At 44.3% G+C, this 16,795-nt stretch overlaps 1 protein-coding gene across 1 annotated transcript in view; it reads right to left on the bottom strand.

Moving 5' to 3' along the window:
- zdhhc17 (zinc finger DHHC-type palmitoyltransferase 17) overlaps positions 1 to 16,795 on the bottom strand; it is a 27,878-nt gene extending 11,083 nt beyond the window's left edge. The window contains exons 1-8 of the mRNA XM_012879375.3: positions 16,692 to 16,795; positions 6,889 to 6,992; positions 6,503 to 6,625; positions 5,741 to 5,818; positions 3,216 to 3,360; positions 2,535 to 2,599; positions 1,849 to 2,011; positions 1,030 to 1,155 (exon numbers count right to left, since the gene is read on the bottom strand). Of these exons, the coding sequence (XP_012734829.1) occupies positions 1,030 to 1,155; positions 1,849 to 2,011; positions 2,535 to 2,599; positions 3,216 to 3,360; positions 5,741 to 5,818; positions 6,503 to 6,625; positions 6,889 to 6,992; positions 16,692 to 16,754 (867 nt within the window). The 5' untranslated portion in view covers positions 16,755 to 16,795. The remainder of the gene's footprint in view (positions 1 to 1,029; positions 1,156 to 1,848; positions 2,012 to 2,534; positions 2,600 to 3,215; positions 3,361 to 5,740; positions 5,819 to 6,502; positions 6,626 to 6,888; positions 6,993 to 16,691) is intronic.

The raw sequence follows: 16,795 nt of genomic DNA, 5'->3' as shown, positions 1-16,795 counted from the left end.
TATTTTTGGGGGGAAGTTATGAGAATAAAGTCGTAATATTACGAGAATAAATTCAGTCGTTTGCACAATCTTTCCAAAGTCCTGACACTAATAATAATCTGAAAGCTTCAGCATTTTCTTATTTGTGAAATCGATACCATATTATAACTTTACAAGACGCTCCACATTCCTCATTTTAACACAGGGTGAAGCCTGCACTTTTTGGTACCAGTTTTCATAGAATTATGACTTTATTCTCATAATTTCTAAAAAGATTTTCAAAAACAAAAGCCTCCACCACCGTGGCTAAAGGGGGTCGCTGGTCTCTGGCGCTGTTACTTTGGGGGTCGCAGGCCGAGAGCTTTGGGAGCCCCTGATCTAGAGCAATGCCAGACATGATGCAGGAATCTGAAACTACTCTGCAACACAACGGCAGACTGAAGCGGATCTAAGCAGCCTCATTTACCTTGATGATCTACGGTTCCGGCGGGTAAGCGGGGAGACGGACAAGAAACAGTCTCAGCAGAACAAACGGGGATGACAGCTGAAACTTCTACGTTTTGTCTGGCTCGGCCGCTCTCATGGTGGGTTTAACGGTTGAACATCAGATACAGGCATGTGTAAATGCTGTTATAGGAATTTGTCCCCAATAAAACAAATGTAAGGAACCACCCGCGGTGGTCAGAACAGTAAACTGCTGCTCTGTTCTGCCTTCCTGTAGACGGCTGGCTGAATGGAGAGCTTTCTGAACAGCATCCTTCCTGCCAGACTAGCAGGAAGCAGCAGCCCGACCAGCCAGAGATGGTAATAAGTACCTCTCCAACGTACTGTGACGGTGCAGCAGTGCAGGAAGACGTTCCGTCTGGAGGGCTCGTCTGAGCATGTCCCTCGCTGCTCTTTTACACTTTAAACCAGCCCTAGCTTAATGAGGGCTCTGATAACATGCCGTCTCTGTTAGGTGGATCAATGTTTAGCCTCTCGCCCCCCTCTGCTTCTCTACCTCCATCTTTCTGCGGGGGAACTAAGCACGGCTACACGTGGCGTTGGTACCTTGTCCATCTTCAGCCTTTTCAAATAGGACGGGCTGTCGTAACCTTTGGCCTGCCGCGCTTCCTGTAGGTGATTGATCATCCAGACATTCTTCCTTTGCTTGGCCAGGTCCAGAGGCGTTTCACCCTACAGGCGGGAGAGAGAACCACACCAAAAACACGGTTCGGATTAAGGCTTGAACGGTCCAGTGAGACATCCTGTCCTGCCAATCAGAGTGCTCACAGCATTATACTTTCACCAAAATACAAGAAAAAGATGCTGTAGTATCTCAATAGCCTAAAATATAAAAGAGAAGTTAATTCAAACTTGCAATCTTACATAAACCGGACACATCTGTCCAGGGATCTAACTCAAGAGTGTGAGATGGTTCAGAAGCGGCCTAACACAAGCAGCCATCTCCTAAATCCATCCATGCGGGGGGGGGGGGGGGGGGGGGGGGGGGGCTCATGTTGTGCTGACCCCCAGCTGAAGTCCACATTTTGTCAATCCCTTGGTTATCTGTTGCCATCAAGCACACTTTTTCCTTCCACTAAACTTTCCATCAAAAAAATCAGCTTCTTCAGTGATGATATTTTGTGGCATCGACTGCTGGACAACCGTCAAGCCAGACGTCTCCTCTGTGTTTGTGTGGATGGTAAAACAACATTTCTGTATTAGAAATCTTATTTTAAATTGGTCTTATTTTTGAGTAACTGAATTTAGAATTGAATTAGCTGTAAGAACAAATCCTTAAAATGCCCAGCAATAACCCCCTCTTGAACTGTATTGGTGAAGTGAATGTACTTCCTGATTTCCTACGACGCGCCTGTGTGTGTTCACCTTGATGTTCTGTGCATCGACGTTGGCGTTGGCGTCCAGCAGCAGGCTGATGACGGTGGTGTTCCCGGCCAGCACGGCCCAGTGCAGCGCCGTGTTCTTGTGATACTTGTCGCCCAGATTGACCGACACGTTAAAGGTCAGCAGCAGTCGGGTGGGATCAACGCTGCGACGCGGGGAAGAGAGCAAGGAAGACACGGTCAAACTAAAAGGAATCACATCTGACTAAGAGGGCAAAAAAAAACTTAATACAATGAAAACAAATGTGTTAATATCATCAGCAACGTAATTAAAACTGTGGTAGGGTCTAACAGTACAGATATGCTAACTAGCCACGGCTAGCTGTTTTATATTAAGATGTTGCTGCTGCAGACGACAAAGCAACAGACAGACTTTGAGTCCTCACTGAGACAGAGGACCAATAAAAAAATGAAAAATTGAGGGCAACAATGAAACTTGTCTTTCCTGTGTGAACCCTCTGATGAATGGCATCACACCTGAAGAGGTTAGGTAATGCTCTAGAAGAGGCATGCTACAGCCTGCATGGAGAGTTTCATTCTCAGCAGTGGCATTATTCCCACCTATTTTACTTCATGTTACCTGTCTGGGGTGACAAAGCTCACTGATCAAGCTGCCGTCATTTGTCCTGTGACTGTAAAAAACACGGCGCTGTACAATAACGTTCAAACCTGTGTGTCCTGTAAGCTGCCCACATGAGAGGAGTCATGCCGTTCTGATCCATCATATCCACATCCTGCCACAGAAAAAGAAATGAACAGTGAGGCCACAGAAGACACAACAAGAAGGGTGCAGAGTAACAAGGCTAAAAACTGAAGCAACCAGCGCCCCCTGGTGGAGAAGACTAGCAAAAGAAAAATAACAGACTGAGCTCCATCAAAAATCCTGATGATTGCACTATTAGCCCAGCTAGCACTGCTAGCAGCAGTCCCTGTGTTTATTTGCTGTAAAGACTTCTCAGCTACATTTTCTCCTCCAGTATATTCCAAGACGGCCAGAATTGAATAAATTAAGCAGACTTGCTTTGTGTTCAGCTTCCTGGCAGCCTCAATGACCACGTTTGGTGGATAATCGTTTCCTTTTAAACAGCACAAGTCTAAGAAGCTAACCGTGACTTATTTTTTTTTATTGCATACTGACATTAGCCAGGTTTGAGTCTCCTTTACTCAGTAGCAGCCTCCACACTGAAGAGTGTAGTGCTTCTGTATGGTGAGCTGTGCTCACTAACAGGAAAAGAATCTTATGACCGGCTGGATCGCTGATCCCGGCCAGTCAAGCATCAAACGCTCAGGTCGGTAACTAGTTGCTTTCGTGGTGCATCTCTACCTGGCGGCGGTGTTTGTTCTTCCTACCTGTCCTTTGGCGATGAGGTATGCCACAATAGAAGTGTGGCCAAACTGGGCAGCCAGATGGACGCAACTGCAACCTTCACCATCGATCAAAGACGGGTCTGCGCCATACTTCATCAGCTGCACCACCATGGATAGATGGCCTTGTCTGTAGGAGGAGAAGAGCTTTAGAACACATGTGGATGCTTCTCCGTGGGGTTTCCTCACACATCTCCTTCAGTCTGGGCTTCAGACCACAGTTACCACCGTTTCATACGCCTACTGCCAGAAAGCAGATTCATCCTATTCCCAGACAGAGGTTAGGGGCTTCTAAAAGGTCACCGACAGCTGGTGGTGATGGGGGGGTTGAAACATGACCCCTCAGAGTCGGTGAAGCGGCAATAGTGCAGATGTCTGATGTTGAATCAATCCATCAATAATTCAGGAGAAGAGAAAGCAATGTCCCCTGTGTGTTTGGGATGGCTCTCATGTGAGCTTCCATCCAGTGGCGACTCACTGGATGTTACAGAAACATGATAAGTTTATGGAAGTGTACGTAAAAGTCAAAACAATCATGAAAAGGCTTTTTGGAAAATTTGCATCTGATTTATTCCTAAGGATGCTGCAAATTGGCGCTAAACGATACATGCAGGAAGCTGACAGGCTTGTTGCTCCATATTTGACATTGACTAACTCGGAGATAAATTACAAAATAATATATTTTTTGCATTCTTCTTTATAAATTAGCTCAATGTCAGATTGGATGGAGCAGTCTGCCTACAGCTGTTGTCCCTGAAAATGTAAACAGCTGTTCAACCTCTAATTGAAAAACCTGCCTTAGATCCTATGATTTAAGGAACTTCTGCAGAATATTTCAGAGGTTTTCCATCTGGTTTTAAAGCTTTACACGACACTGCTCCAGCTCTGTTTATGGTTTTAATGACATTTATTTCCAGCTACTGACTATGGTGATTGTGTTGTTCTTGTGCTTTTAGTTTTAACAGCTGTACTTTATTTGCTCCCACTGGACTCCATTCTAAGAATACATGGTATGTCTTTCCACTGCTATGCAGACAACACTCTGATTTATGACCTGCATGGCTCTCAACTTCCTTAAACAATGAACGTAGAACTGAAGTCATGGTTTTTGGTAGCACAGCTTCCCGTAGGACACATGGCTGACTTGGGGTTAAAGGGGACACGGTGCTTAAATTTGATATTCAGATAAGCGCAGTCGTGAGATCAAGCTATTATCATTTGAGGCAGCTGGCAAAGATAGAACCAATTTTTCTCAAAAGCACTTTGAGATCATAATTAATACAAAACGCCGCAGCACGTCTTAACTCGCACAAGTGAAAAGGAGCACATTACCCACATAGGGTTTCTCCACTGGATGTCGGTGCATTTTAGGATTGATTTTAAAATCCTTTTGTTTGTTTTCAGAACCCTCTGTGGTCTAGCTCCATCCTACCTCCACGTAGGGACTGAGTGGCAGTCTGGGATTTAAAACCTAGGATCTTCCATCCTTTTCTGGATGCTCCAACCACTAGGCCCCCACTCCACCTGAACCACTGCTTAAAACACATCTCCGGCCTTTGACACCATTGAAGATGGCGAGTTTTATCCCTTTTTGTTGTTTTATGCATTTTGTATGTATTGTACAATGGCTCTTACCCCTGTTTTATCTTTCTTAAAGGGCAACTCACTCCTGTACCAGAGCCTTACTTCTGGCACATCTAACATTTGAAAAACGTGCCTAGAGGAGGTGGTGACAGGTAGACCAAGGAGCGTGCGGGGATGAGGGCTGGTCTAGGTCTGGGTTGAGATTGAACAAGGTGCTAAATGCTAAACAAACAAACTGAATGCTAAGCTGATAAACGTCTAACTTTAAAAATCAATAGAAAGATCCCAAAGCTCACTATTCCACCTCCCTACAGAGGCGTGTATGAGACGGATCCCCTTTTATACCCCACAGTGGCAGAGCTAAAGCTGACATCACAATATCTTTTGAGCCAATTCCAAAACCGATTAAAAATTTGAATGCAATACACTTATTACAACTGAGGAGAGCATCACACAGACGGTTTTAGACACAAAAGCCGGAGTTCAACAAATGTGCAGTAATTTGTCAAAATAATGACTGTGAAATGTAGACAGCACTATAGGACATCCATGTATACAGTTTATTAGCCAAAAAAAACCTGTTGATTTTGGAGTGAGTTACCCTGTAATTTATTTTGATTTATTTTAATATGTACAGCACTTTGCTCCTGTATTATGTTTTAAATAATTTATATAAAAGAAAAAAGCTGAATGTTATTTTATTTTATTTAGTAAAGTGGGTTGAATCGCATAAAATTGAAATTTGTGACTGTAAGTAACAGCAATTTTAAGATGTCCAAGGGGTACTAGAACAACTCTTTGGACTCATATGCATTGTATATGCATATTGAAATTGAAACATGCATTTGTAGTCCAGAGTGAATAAAGCCCCTTGATGAGAAGTGATTTAAAGCAGACAGGTCATCAGGGAGGTGCATGTGTGCTACCTTGTGGCCCAGTGCAAAGGTGTAGAGTTGAGGTCTCCTCCCAGCTGATCAACTATGGCCCCCTTTGATATATAGTACCTGCACACAAACACAGCAGAGTGAAATACGGCACTTTGCCAAACTCTGACTCCATCTCCTCTTATCAGGGTTTAGCCTGTAGAACCAGTGCAAACAACAGCAAACAGATACAGGGTGGCTATTCTTCTCACAGGAAATTACATTTATGGTACCAATAATGTGACAAACGTCCATTACAAGCAAATAAAAACACTTTATGAAAAAAGATCATAAAAAGTCTCATAAGCTGTCCTGCAGTAAACCTGTAAACATCTGGCCTGAGGGTAGCAGTTCAACACCATCCTGGTGATGAATGCCTCTTTCTGAAAGCTTCGTTATTGTATTTCATTGAATAGATGTTGCATTTGGTTCTGAATGTTCAGTTTGCTCGACAGTAAAAGGAGAGCAGCTGAAGGGGGAGACTCGAGAGGCAGATGGCTGATTGGTAGAAGTTGGCTGCAACGGGATTGGCTAAAACGCCTCGTCGCTTATAGAAGTTTGCATCCACAGCTGCAGCCAAATCTGTTAGTGGACTTCCAGATGTTCTGCAAAGACTTTTAAACATATAAGAGTAAAAACTCAAACATATAAAAACAAGTGAAAATCTTTGCAGCAGGTTTAGCCTTTTAACAGCTTGAGGTAAGAAGCTGCCCGGCAGGCTGGTGGTCCCCTGACGCACCCCCGACACGGTCTGCTCTGACTTACTTGACCAAGTCTATCCTGTTGTTGATGGCCGCCCAGTGGAGGAGTGTTACGTTTTCTTTGTCTGGCTGCCGAACGTCAAAGCCCGCCTCCACCAGCTCCCGGCAGCGCTCGAAGATGCCGTACCTGCAGCACAAGGCGGAGCGCCATCAGTCCCCGGATAGATATTCAGGGCTCCAACTTTATTCATGTTGATGAATCCCACAGGAATAAAAACACACAATGGAAGAGGAAGCCACGACTGGAAAACATGCATTTTCTTAATAAAACCTCAAACAAGTAAATATGCGGTTCCTTCAGCAATGAGAGTAAAAAAAGTATTAAACGGTAACACATGTCAGCTCTATGAGTGAATTTTAACCGACAACCCGGACAAACGTTGCGCTCACTGTGTGGCTTTGACGATGTCCCAGGTGCTGTAGTCGTCCACATGGTTTTTCCGGCTGACGTTCTCGCTGTAGCCGTGGTTGTAATGACTCTGGGGTTTGATTTCCTGAAAGATCAGACCAAAAGGAAAGAAAGATAAAGAAAGCGTGTTTGGCTCGCCAACGTTTCTTTTACCAGCAGCACTGTGCCGGATGGATGCTTTACGTTAGTTGTCTTTAAAAGGAGCAACACGGCAAATTTCATTATTTTAGATAGAACTAGAAATAGTTTGGTGAGGAACTAAAGGTCTCTTTTTAGATGGACTATGGTTAAACATCACACACCACCTTTCTGTGTTGTTCTCCAGTCTCTTTGTTTACATAGCCGGACCAGCTGCCCCCTCCCTGCCCATAAAATACCATCGCCAGACGCAAAATGGCGGAGAGCACACCCATCGGACCAAAAGGTATTGCTTATTGCTGCTTTAAAAAAAAGTATTTTATTAGCCACTCGTGATCCACATTAACTTCTTACGAGTGATTTATCTCAGATTGCACGTCACAAAGACAAAAAGGTTAGATTTTAATTTAAATGTTTCAACATTTTGGCAAATTTCCAGAAAGAAAAGCCAAATCAACCGAACTTAAAGTTCATAAGAAGCTTTTTCTGAGTTTCATATCATAATCAGAGTGATATCATTTATCACTTTATCATTTGTCTCTCTGCAGCACAGCAGTGTGTGGCCAACATGGCTCCTATGGAGGGACACAGAACTATGGCAGTGAGATTGTTCTTCAAACCCACCATTAGATAAACACACTGTAGTGCTAATTCTTGCTGGAATGTCAGATCTTTATCCGCTTTAAGGAAGCCAGCCAAGCATATTGGTGGAAAGTTGAGTGGAAGGAAAAAGTGTGGTGGGAAAAGGAGCACAAGCGGCAGGGATAACTGCAGCCTATAGAGGATGGTCAAATACTATTCCTTGATTCATTTGGGGACTGAGGCACTGAATCCTTGTTGCTTGAGGTCCAGTGTGAGGTTTCCAGTCAGTGATGGTTTGGGGGCCATGTCATCTTGATGCAGTGATTCATGCAAATGGAGCGCTGACCAAGTACTGGGTGTGTAGAAACGTAAAGACTTTTCAGAAGTCTGGTGTTTCTGTTTAAAATATCCTTTTTAATCCTGTGTAATATTCTCATTTTCTGAGACATTGAATTTGGAGTTTTTAATAATCTTAAAGAGTTTCACTGTTTGAAATGAGCCTAATATATAACCTTTTCAATAAAAAAAGGGAACGTGTTCTCATTATTTCAGATGTTTCATCTCTCTTCTCCAGGAGACTTCTTCAGTCTGAGGAGTTACAGCAGTTTTTCATGTCTGACTTTCAGATGTACCTGTAATTCCACCTTGCCTGTGCTTAGAATGCAGGGAGAGCTCTGGCTTTGGTCACACATGGACTGGATAGCCTGGAAAAGTCACCCTTCATCTCTCAGTGTTACGCACGCTGATGCCATGAACAGTTCCCAGGCTCAAAAAACACAAATGGGCACAACAAGCAAATAAAGGCCTCCTTCACCACTGTGGTCAGATGCTCTAACTGAGAAAAGTCCAAAGCACAGCGTTGTTTTTTAAACTATAGTTCAGTTTTGATCCATATTCTATTTCCTTCAGCCCATGTTGCAAAGATCCTACTGCCTGCATATCTAAACGCAGTGAGGAGAGATGAGAAAATGTGTGGGGCTTCCTGTGAGCTGCAGGGAAACCTGAGCACGCCACAGCTCAGGGCCTCAGAGGCTGCAAGGACTGAGCTAAAGGCTTCCCTGCAGCGCTGTCAGCCACGCCACAGGATGGGTGGACAAACACCGTGAAAACAGTGATAAATCAATGTTGGCAGCTTTCCTTTTAGCTCAGGGCTGGGCGGCCTCAAAGAAATGCTGAAAACGGAAAAGAGCTCAATACTGTATACATATATAACGTAGATTTTTGTTTTTATTCTTCTTTGCAGAGGAGGTCAAACCTGTCAGAGAGTGAATGCACCGCTAAGTGCACGTATGCATCTATGACATAAAGCTACGGGCGTGCTAATGAGCCTCCACCTGGAGGTTCCCCCGGGGAACAAATGTCTTTCTGCTTTCTGGAAGGTTCTGGACGTTTTTTTTTCCTTCAGCGATCATTTAGCCACTTGCTCAGTTCCTCTCCTTCTGTAGCGGTAACCCCTGAGCTCCTGTCTGACCCGCCTCCTCTCCTCTCCTCTCCTCTCCCACCTGAGGCGCTGAGGGTTGCGTTTGTGGCCGTGTCGGCTTCCCCCCGCTCACTCAGACTGATCCCGGAGGCGTCGCCTCACATCACGCTCACGCCGCTGCGTCTCCTGCGTGACGCAGCAAGCTCGGCGTCAGCGGAGCAGCTCAGGGAAGCATATGGCTGCTGTTCCCCAGGAGGTGCGGGTCACATGTTTAATAGCTTAATATGCGTGCAGGGATCCGCACACAGCATCCGCTCGCCATCAGCGGTGGATAAAGCAGAAAGAAAGAGGAATCTGTGACTCTGCCAGCGCTCGCACACGACCGCTTTAGTTCCTGCCGGCTGTAGCCATGGTTCAAAATCCAATTGAGTCTGAAATGAGAGTCATTTCAGGAGGCTAATTCAATACATCGAGAGCAAAGACAACAGCACCGGGATCAGGCGGAGAGCAGGACGACGGATGTTCTTATTGAGGGGGGGTGATGAGAATGATTAGGACAAAAAAAGCAAAGTGATGAGGATCGGCCGGCCTATAGCTGCATTTCAGAGCACAGCTCCTGTTGGCAAACGAGCTGGCAACATTTAGCACCCACATTTAATAAACAACACGTTCACTGTGAATTTAACGGGATTATTTCCACAGCGATCAGGATTTATCCATGGAATCTGCAACAATGCAGCAATGAATGAACAGAAGGATAGATTTCAGACCTCTAACCGTGGGGTTTTGAGACAAGATACCGATCAAAATAAGCAACAAAAATATGAGGCTGTACAACCAAAGCACCGATACGCTTCCCCTCACTCTCTTCTCGCCTAGTCTACAGGATGACCCAGATCCAACCGGGCGAGCTGCTGGAAAAAAGCAACACGCTTAAACCCAGCCCCATGCGGGCAAGCGGGAAATGAGCCGAAATTTATGGCTGAGCTGCAACTTTTTGACAAATGACTTTGACGTCCAGCAGAAACAGATCGTACGATGGAAGCTGGTGTGCATGTGGCCCAATGAAGCCATTATAGATAGAGATGAACGGCCAATGAGGAAGATATACTGTTGTGTTCTTCTGATGACAGTCCACGCAGACCTGGAAGCCCTGCATCTCATTCAGCCTCCGAGCCGCAACCATGACCCACCCGCCTCTTCTTCTATTGTTCTCCATCTGTGTGGGAGGACAAGGATCAGCCTCCGGACCAACATCACGGTTCCCGCCTCGAGTCTCTCCTCCCTGATTTTATTTCCATCTGTGATCAGTGGGTTAAAGGCGAAGGAGAAACCCGAGTCTGTTTCGCTAGCAGTCTGGACGGAAAACCGGTTACCACCTCGGTTTCACTGAGCAATCCATAAGACCCTCTCATTGGACCCTAAATGAACGATGTTCATGCGGATCCAACCGTTGTGCGTTCCGAAGCAAACAAAACTACATCAGACAATCCTTAAACTACTAGACCTCTGATTAAGAACGGTCCAGTATAATTTAATCCTGGAAGGATAGCAGGGGACCATCTTTAGCAGTTTTCAAGTTGGAGAAAATAAACCTCCAAGGATCCCTTAAATCTTTTGGATTCTCTGAGAAACGGGGATGAGCCGAAAGCAACGTCCTGCAGCCTCGCACGTTTCCTTTGTATTCAATCAGAAGTCCTACTATAGTCAAAATTTACCGCCACGACATCTAACCAAGGAAACCTTTGCCGCATGTCATTCCCCTTCCCTCTTCACCCATTTCCTGTCTCAAAACCAGACATAATAATAGCCGCCACTGTCACTTAGCAACCGGGGTTATACCCTCCTCAGTGCTGGCTCCATCCACACAGAGACAGCTTCAGTCGCAGTGCTGTCCGGACGCAGCAGCCGCAAAACCGCCATCTGAAACCTGCCAAACCGAAACCATGTAAAACTGAAAAGCTCGTATTAAAGGAGGCACCGATTGATTATTCAGAGCTTAGAATTGGGCGATTTTCCCCCAATTGGTGATTGACAGCTCAAACATTTATTAAATGCATGTTTCTCATTACAAAAGTATCAGCCAAGAGCATGCAACAAGCCCTTTAATAAAGTATTTAAGGTTAATAAAGTATTTCTGAATTGTATTACATTTTTTTAAAAACTGCCCCCCCTGTCAAAAGAGGCTGATAAGAGGCACATTCTTCTCTTTTATGACTTATACACTGGGAATGGCCGGATTGCTTTGCAGCGCACCAGAAACCAACAAGCTTATCATAGCATCAGGAAAGAAGCCAGCTTTAGTCTCCATAACCCAGCATCCACACTAGCGTGTAACGTACATCTAAGTAAGCACATGGAGAAATGACCATGGCAGCACATTGTTTAGACGAGCTCATACCTAGAATACTTTCAGGTAGCCAATTCATCCAAAGTGCCAGAAATGGTCCCATTGTCCACCCAAAGCCATCTTAGATGAGTAAATTGACCCATTTGCCAGCATATGGCACGAATGACGAGACGTTACTATGAATCATTTCTGCTGCACACAGTTCGAGGCGATAACAGCATCTAAACTGGCCCAAAACCAAGTAGTGAAACGGGACTGCTGCGAGACGAGCAACGCCAGCTACTGCTGAAGCAAACTACAGACAGACACCCCGCGATTCAAGCCTTGCCAAGCAAGTACAGCAAATAATAATCAGTTTGTGCCAATGTGCTACAACAGCCACCAGATATGGAAATGAATCCCAGTCTAACGCTAAATATACAGCATCGTGCAACAGAAAGTGTTTTTCATCGACTTTTCAAAATGCAGCCAATGAGCAGATTTAAATCAGATCAATATTTGCTGAGACCACCCTTTGCTTTCAGGACAGCCTCGTGTCTTCCAGGTACGCTGCACAGTTGTTGGAGGACCTTGGCAGGAAGTTTGATCCAAACATCTTGGAGAACCAACCTTCTACAGATCTTCCTCAAAGGATCAGATCAGGGCTCTCTGGGGCCCAGGCCGTCCCTTCAAGGACGTCTTGCTCTTCTTTACGCTGAACGCGGTTCCTGATGACCTTGGCTGTATGCTTGGGGTCGTTGCCAAGCGGCAGGATACATTGGGGGCCAATCATCCGCCTCCCTGACGGTGCAGCGTGATGGATCAGTATCTGGCTGTATTTGTCAGCATGGAGGACGCCACTGGTCCTGAACAAATCTCCATCTCATAGCACCAGCAGCCGTTTTTCTGTGTTGCCATGAGTCGCTTGGCCTCGTTTCTGTGAAGAGCATTTCTGGCCATCCCTCTCTGGGCAGTAGATAGGTGGACCCGGGTCCCACTAATCTCTGCCAGGTCGGAGCTGATGGCACTGCTGGACATCTCCCAACCTCAAAGGGAAACAAGCTTGATGTGTTTTCCATCTGCTGCGCTACGTATGTTGGCCGACCACCGCAATCCTCAACGTTGCCTCTCCAAAGGAGCTTGAACAGGCACCTCCTGAAACACCAACCGGCTTTCAAACGTTGGTCTGAGGCAGTAGAACTACCTTGTCTCTGGTCGCTGGGCTCAGTCTTGCCAACGTTTATGACCTGTGACCTGAAACCGTCTTGCGCAGCCTGACCTCGGTAGAACAGTTCGGGTGTTCCTCAGCCACGTCTAAGGCTCCTGTTTCTGTTTCAGATGAAGACTGGGTTTGAATCCGCAGCTGACACTGAAGAGCATCAGCAGCTGTCTGGTAGAATCGGTCCATCATACGCCTGACTGCAGTCCTACAGAAGATCTGACGTTCCCATTAAGAATCGATGCTGGTTGATTGGGGCAACTGGGGGTGTCTTTTTGGAAATTACGAGAATCAAGATATAAAATTGTCAGAGTGCAGTATCATGTTTGTGAGAATTCCAACAAAAAACAGTCTTCCCCCGTCTTTATTCTCGTGATGTTCTTTAGTCTTGTACGCCTTATATGACTTTATTCTAGGAATTTCTCAAAAATAAATAAACTAAAATTGTATTACGGCCATTCAAAGAAAAATTACTGGCCAGAGATGTGCAAATTTCCTGTAAAAACCTAAAAAAAAGTTAGATAAATTTCACGTATTTTCAAGAAAAAAAGCATTTCTACTTTATGTTTTCTGACGTTTGAATAGCCATACATTTAAAAAAATTTTTTTTTTCCAAAATTAAAGGCTGTATCAAAACAAGCATATTCCTGACATTGTAATGTCAGGAATTATCTCACGACCTTTGGGAACCCCTGCTGTATATAACCACTGAAAAGCAGGAAGCATTGAGACAGAAATGAAGTTTGAATTGAGACAGCATGTTTTTTTATCTAGTGTGTGTACAACATCCAATGGTGGCCGAGTTGTCAGGTGATGAATGCATCCTGCGTTGATGTTTTTATTGACAGGGAATAATGGACCTTTCCTCATTTTTGATGCATTTGATGAACAGGGAGACAGAAAGCGGTGCAAATCCAATCCCTGGCCAGTTTATTGGTTCTTCCTGTCCCTGTTGCACTAGCATAAATCCAGGGAGTGTGAGCAGTGAAGAACATCTGTGAACACCAGGAGGGCTAACCACCTGAAAGGACTGGAGAGTTTTAAAAGTCCCAGATCATGATGGTTATGGGACCGGGTCAAAGAATCTCCAGATCTGCAGCTTTTGTGTAATGTTCCTGGTCTGCAATGGTCAGTAGATATTAAGAAATGTGTGCCACACTACGCTCCATAACTGCATGTAGGTAGCCCAGGTCATGGATCCTGTGTGGGTGGAGGTGTTGAACTACGGACTCTGGCTGAATCTCTCTTATACTCTTGAATAGGCTTTCTTCCCAATCCTCTGGGCTGCAGCTACCCTGGCAGCTTGTGCATGTTCTCCTTCTACTCCACTTTCTATTCATATGATTTGATTGTCACACAATAAGTAGAGATTCTTTCATTTAGTTTGTTTATGTGTTTTTGTTGTAAATGGAATGGAACTATCAATGTTCTGTTTGGGACCTAAACCAGACCTGTAGGTCCTGTAGGTCCAGTTTACAACAGTCATCTAAGACAGTCTACAGCAGGGGTGTCCAGACTTTTCGGTACATGGGCCAAAATTGTCAAGCAAAAAAATTAACACATTTTTTTTAAAACCAAAAAAAAAAAATCAATTAAATGTTTTACCTGCTCTCCAAAATATGATCATGTTAAATTAATAAATAAGACAGATTTTTTTGTAGGAAATTAATGTGTAAATCGTTGTAGATCCAAAATAAAATAAAAAAAAGGTTTAGCTCATATGTTGTACTAATAGCAAATTATTTTGAATAATTTAATTTGACTCTTTAACAATAATAAACGGAACTGTTTTTGGAAATATAAAAACAGTATTTTGGTCAGTTGTTCTTTGAAAACACTTGCCGCAATTAGCCAATTTTAATATTTGAATTCAAAGCACATTTTAATGTACCAACGCCTGCATTTGAGTAATTAAATGTCATTGGATGTTACTATGAAATTAAAGAGAATGTCAGAACTTAAAAGATGAATACTTTGTGTTGTATTTAACATATTCAGTTGTAGTATTTTAACCTTTCTGTAATAATTTTGCCCTAATTACTAGGGCTAAGTATCATCTAGGATGAGCCGATTAGGTACGATTCTCGATACATAGCTAACGATACAATACGATTGTCGATATAGCTCAGCTTGATTTGATTTGATTCCAATATCGATATTTATCACTTTCAAACTAATGCCCAAAGTTATTCACTCAACAAAACCAGCCAAATATTATATTTATGTTCAATTTATTGAACACTGATATTAACAGGAAAATAAAGCGCATTTGGTTCAATGCATTTAACCAAAAATGTGGCCAAACATCTGATTTTAGGGATGAAGGCGCTTCTTAAATCCTGTCAGCCCCGCAAGAAACAGTAATGGCGTTGGGAGGTATATCAATATTGAAAGCCAGAATATCAATATTAAATTGTTTTTAAAAACATCAATATTAATCTTTGTATCAACTTTTATGCACAGACCTACTATTTACCAAATATTTCTTGAAATGCAGTCGGGGGTGGGATGGGGGGGTTCAGTGTTAGGGGACCCAAAATCAGTACAGGGTGCCACAAATGGCCCCAGGGTACTTTGGACATGCCTGATCTAGAGATTACAGGCTGTGAAATTGCAATTTTTTTATTTTTAAATGAACAATCAGAACCTGTCAATGATTTTTAAATCATTTGTCTCGCCCCAAAAACCTCAACGATTAACTGTTGTTGACAAAAACTAATATGTTGGTGGAGCCAATGAAGGAGCAACATTTAAAATAGGAGTCAAAGTATGAGGTCCTTTCTGTTGCAAAATTTTATCTTTCAGATACCTAAACAGGAACAAGTTCAAACACTATGGGTTTATTTTTTCTGCCAAAGTTCCATCCTTCCCATATTGAAGACAGCATAGGAACCTTGACTTTTCAGAGGGACTGAATTTTAGCTGGTTTCATTAACTTTAAGCGCAATTATACAAAATTATTAGGAATAAACAGTTCAAACGTAAGTGTGTGTAATGGACCTTGACAGGAGATTAACTTTTGAATGGATTCCTGATGACTCAACCTACTGAGATTCACCTGTAAGCCATTTTGCTCATCATATTCTCCCGTTTCCCTGAAACGGTATTCTCTGGTGGCTGTGGCTTCTATCAGGAGGAGAAACGGACCCCAGCGCAAAGCCAAAAAGCTTTAAGAGGGGTTGGAGAAGCCCACTGTTGTGCACATTTCAATCCACTGGAGCATCCGCAGCATTGGATGTGACAAACAGGTAGGATCCAGGGGGGCTGGCCGAATCTCACCACAGCAGACTTCTAAGGGCATGCTGCCAAGACCTTGGTGTGGGACACCACAGCAGGCTGCAGGGGGGCAGGCCTGGCTAGGTCAGGGCAGGTTTGGACAGCAACGATTAATCATGTGGTGATATATATATATATATATATATATATATATATATATATATATATATATATATATACTTGTTTATTTATGTCAAATTTCAGCACGCTACCGAAATATAGAGAACATGATTAAAAACAATAGGTGCTAGATTGAAAAGAAAGCCAGTAGGAAGTATGGGTCTTGTGTAATAAGTTTCTCTCTGCTCCTTTCCCCAGCAGGTTTGGTCCTCCACGCTTTGACGCTGCCGCTTTGCAGACCGATGTTCACCCGAGCCCAGAGTCCATATTCCGGCCAGCTGAGCGAGCAGCAGCCGGGCTGTCAGCTTAGCCACGGAGCTAACCTGCTCTGACAGCAGGGGTTAACCCTTCGCGTATTTCGTCGCTCCCTCCACAAGGAAACACGCCCCGCTCCTCCATCGGCAGCAGCAGCAACAGCCTTTTCCTAACGCCAACATCTGGCCAGCGGTTCCTGGCTGTGCAGCAGCAGCAGCAGGGGGAGGAGGAGACGGGCTAGCGTTGGCGATTAGCACCGCCAGGCTAGCAGGCTGACAACCCCCCGTCCATCGGCGCTAATGCAGGGGGCATCGGAGTTTTCCGACAAAGGCCTAACAAAAACAGCCAGCCGCACCGAGCCGAACCGGCCGAACCGGTTTTATTCGATGTTCCGGTACGCGCGCCCACATCACCGGGGCAAAGGCGTGGAGCTCCCGGAGCTTACCTCAGGATGGAGAATAGGGACGCAGCCAGCTTCTTTCTCATATTCCTCCATAGCGTCGGCCATCTTGGTGGTGACAGTCGCTGAGCATTGTGGGAAACAAGAAG

The sequence above is a fragment of the Fundulus heteroclitus genome, unplaced genomic scaffold (genome assembly GCF_011125445.2).
Source record: "Fundulus heteroclitus isolate FHET01 unplaced genomic scaffold, MU-UCD_Fhet_4.1 scaffold_66, whole genome shotgun sequence".
In the NCBI taxonomy this organism is placed as follows: Eukaryota; Metazoa; Chordata; class Actinopteri; order Cyprinodontiformes; family Fundulidae; genus Fundulus; species Fundulus heteroclitus.
The sequence above is the reverse complement of the archived record's forward strand: the minus strand, read 5'-3'. Positions and strand labels throughout refer to the sequence as shown.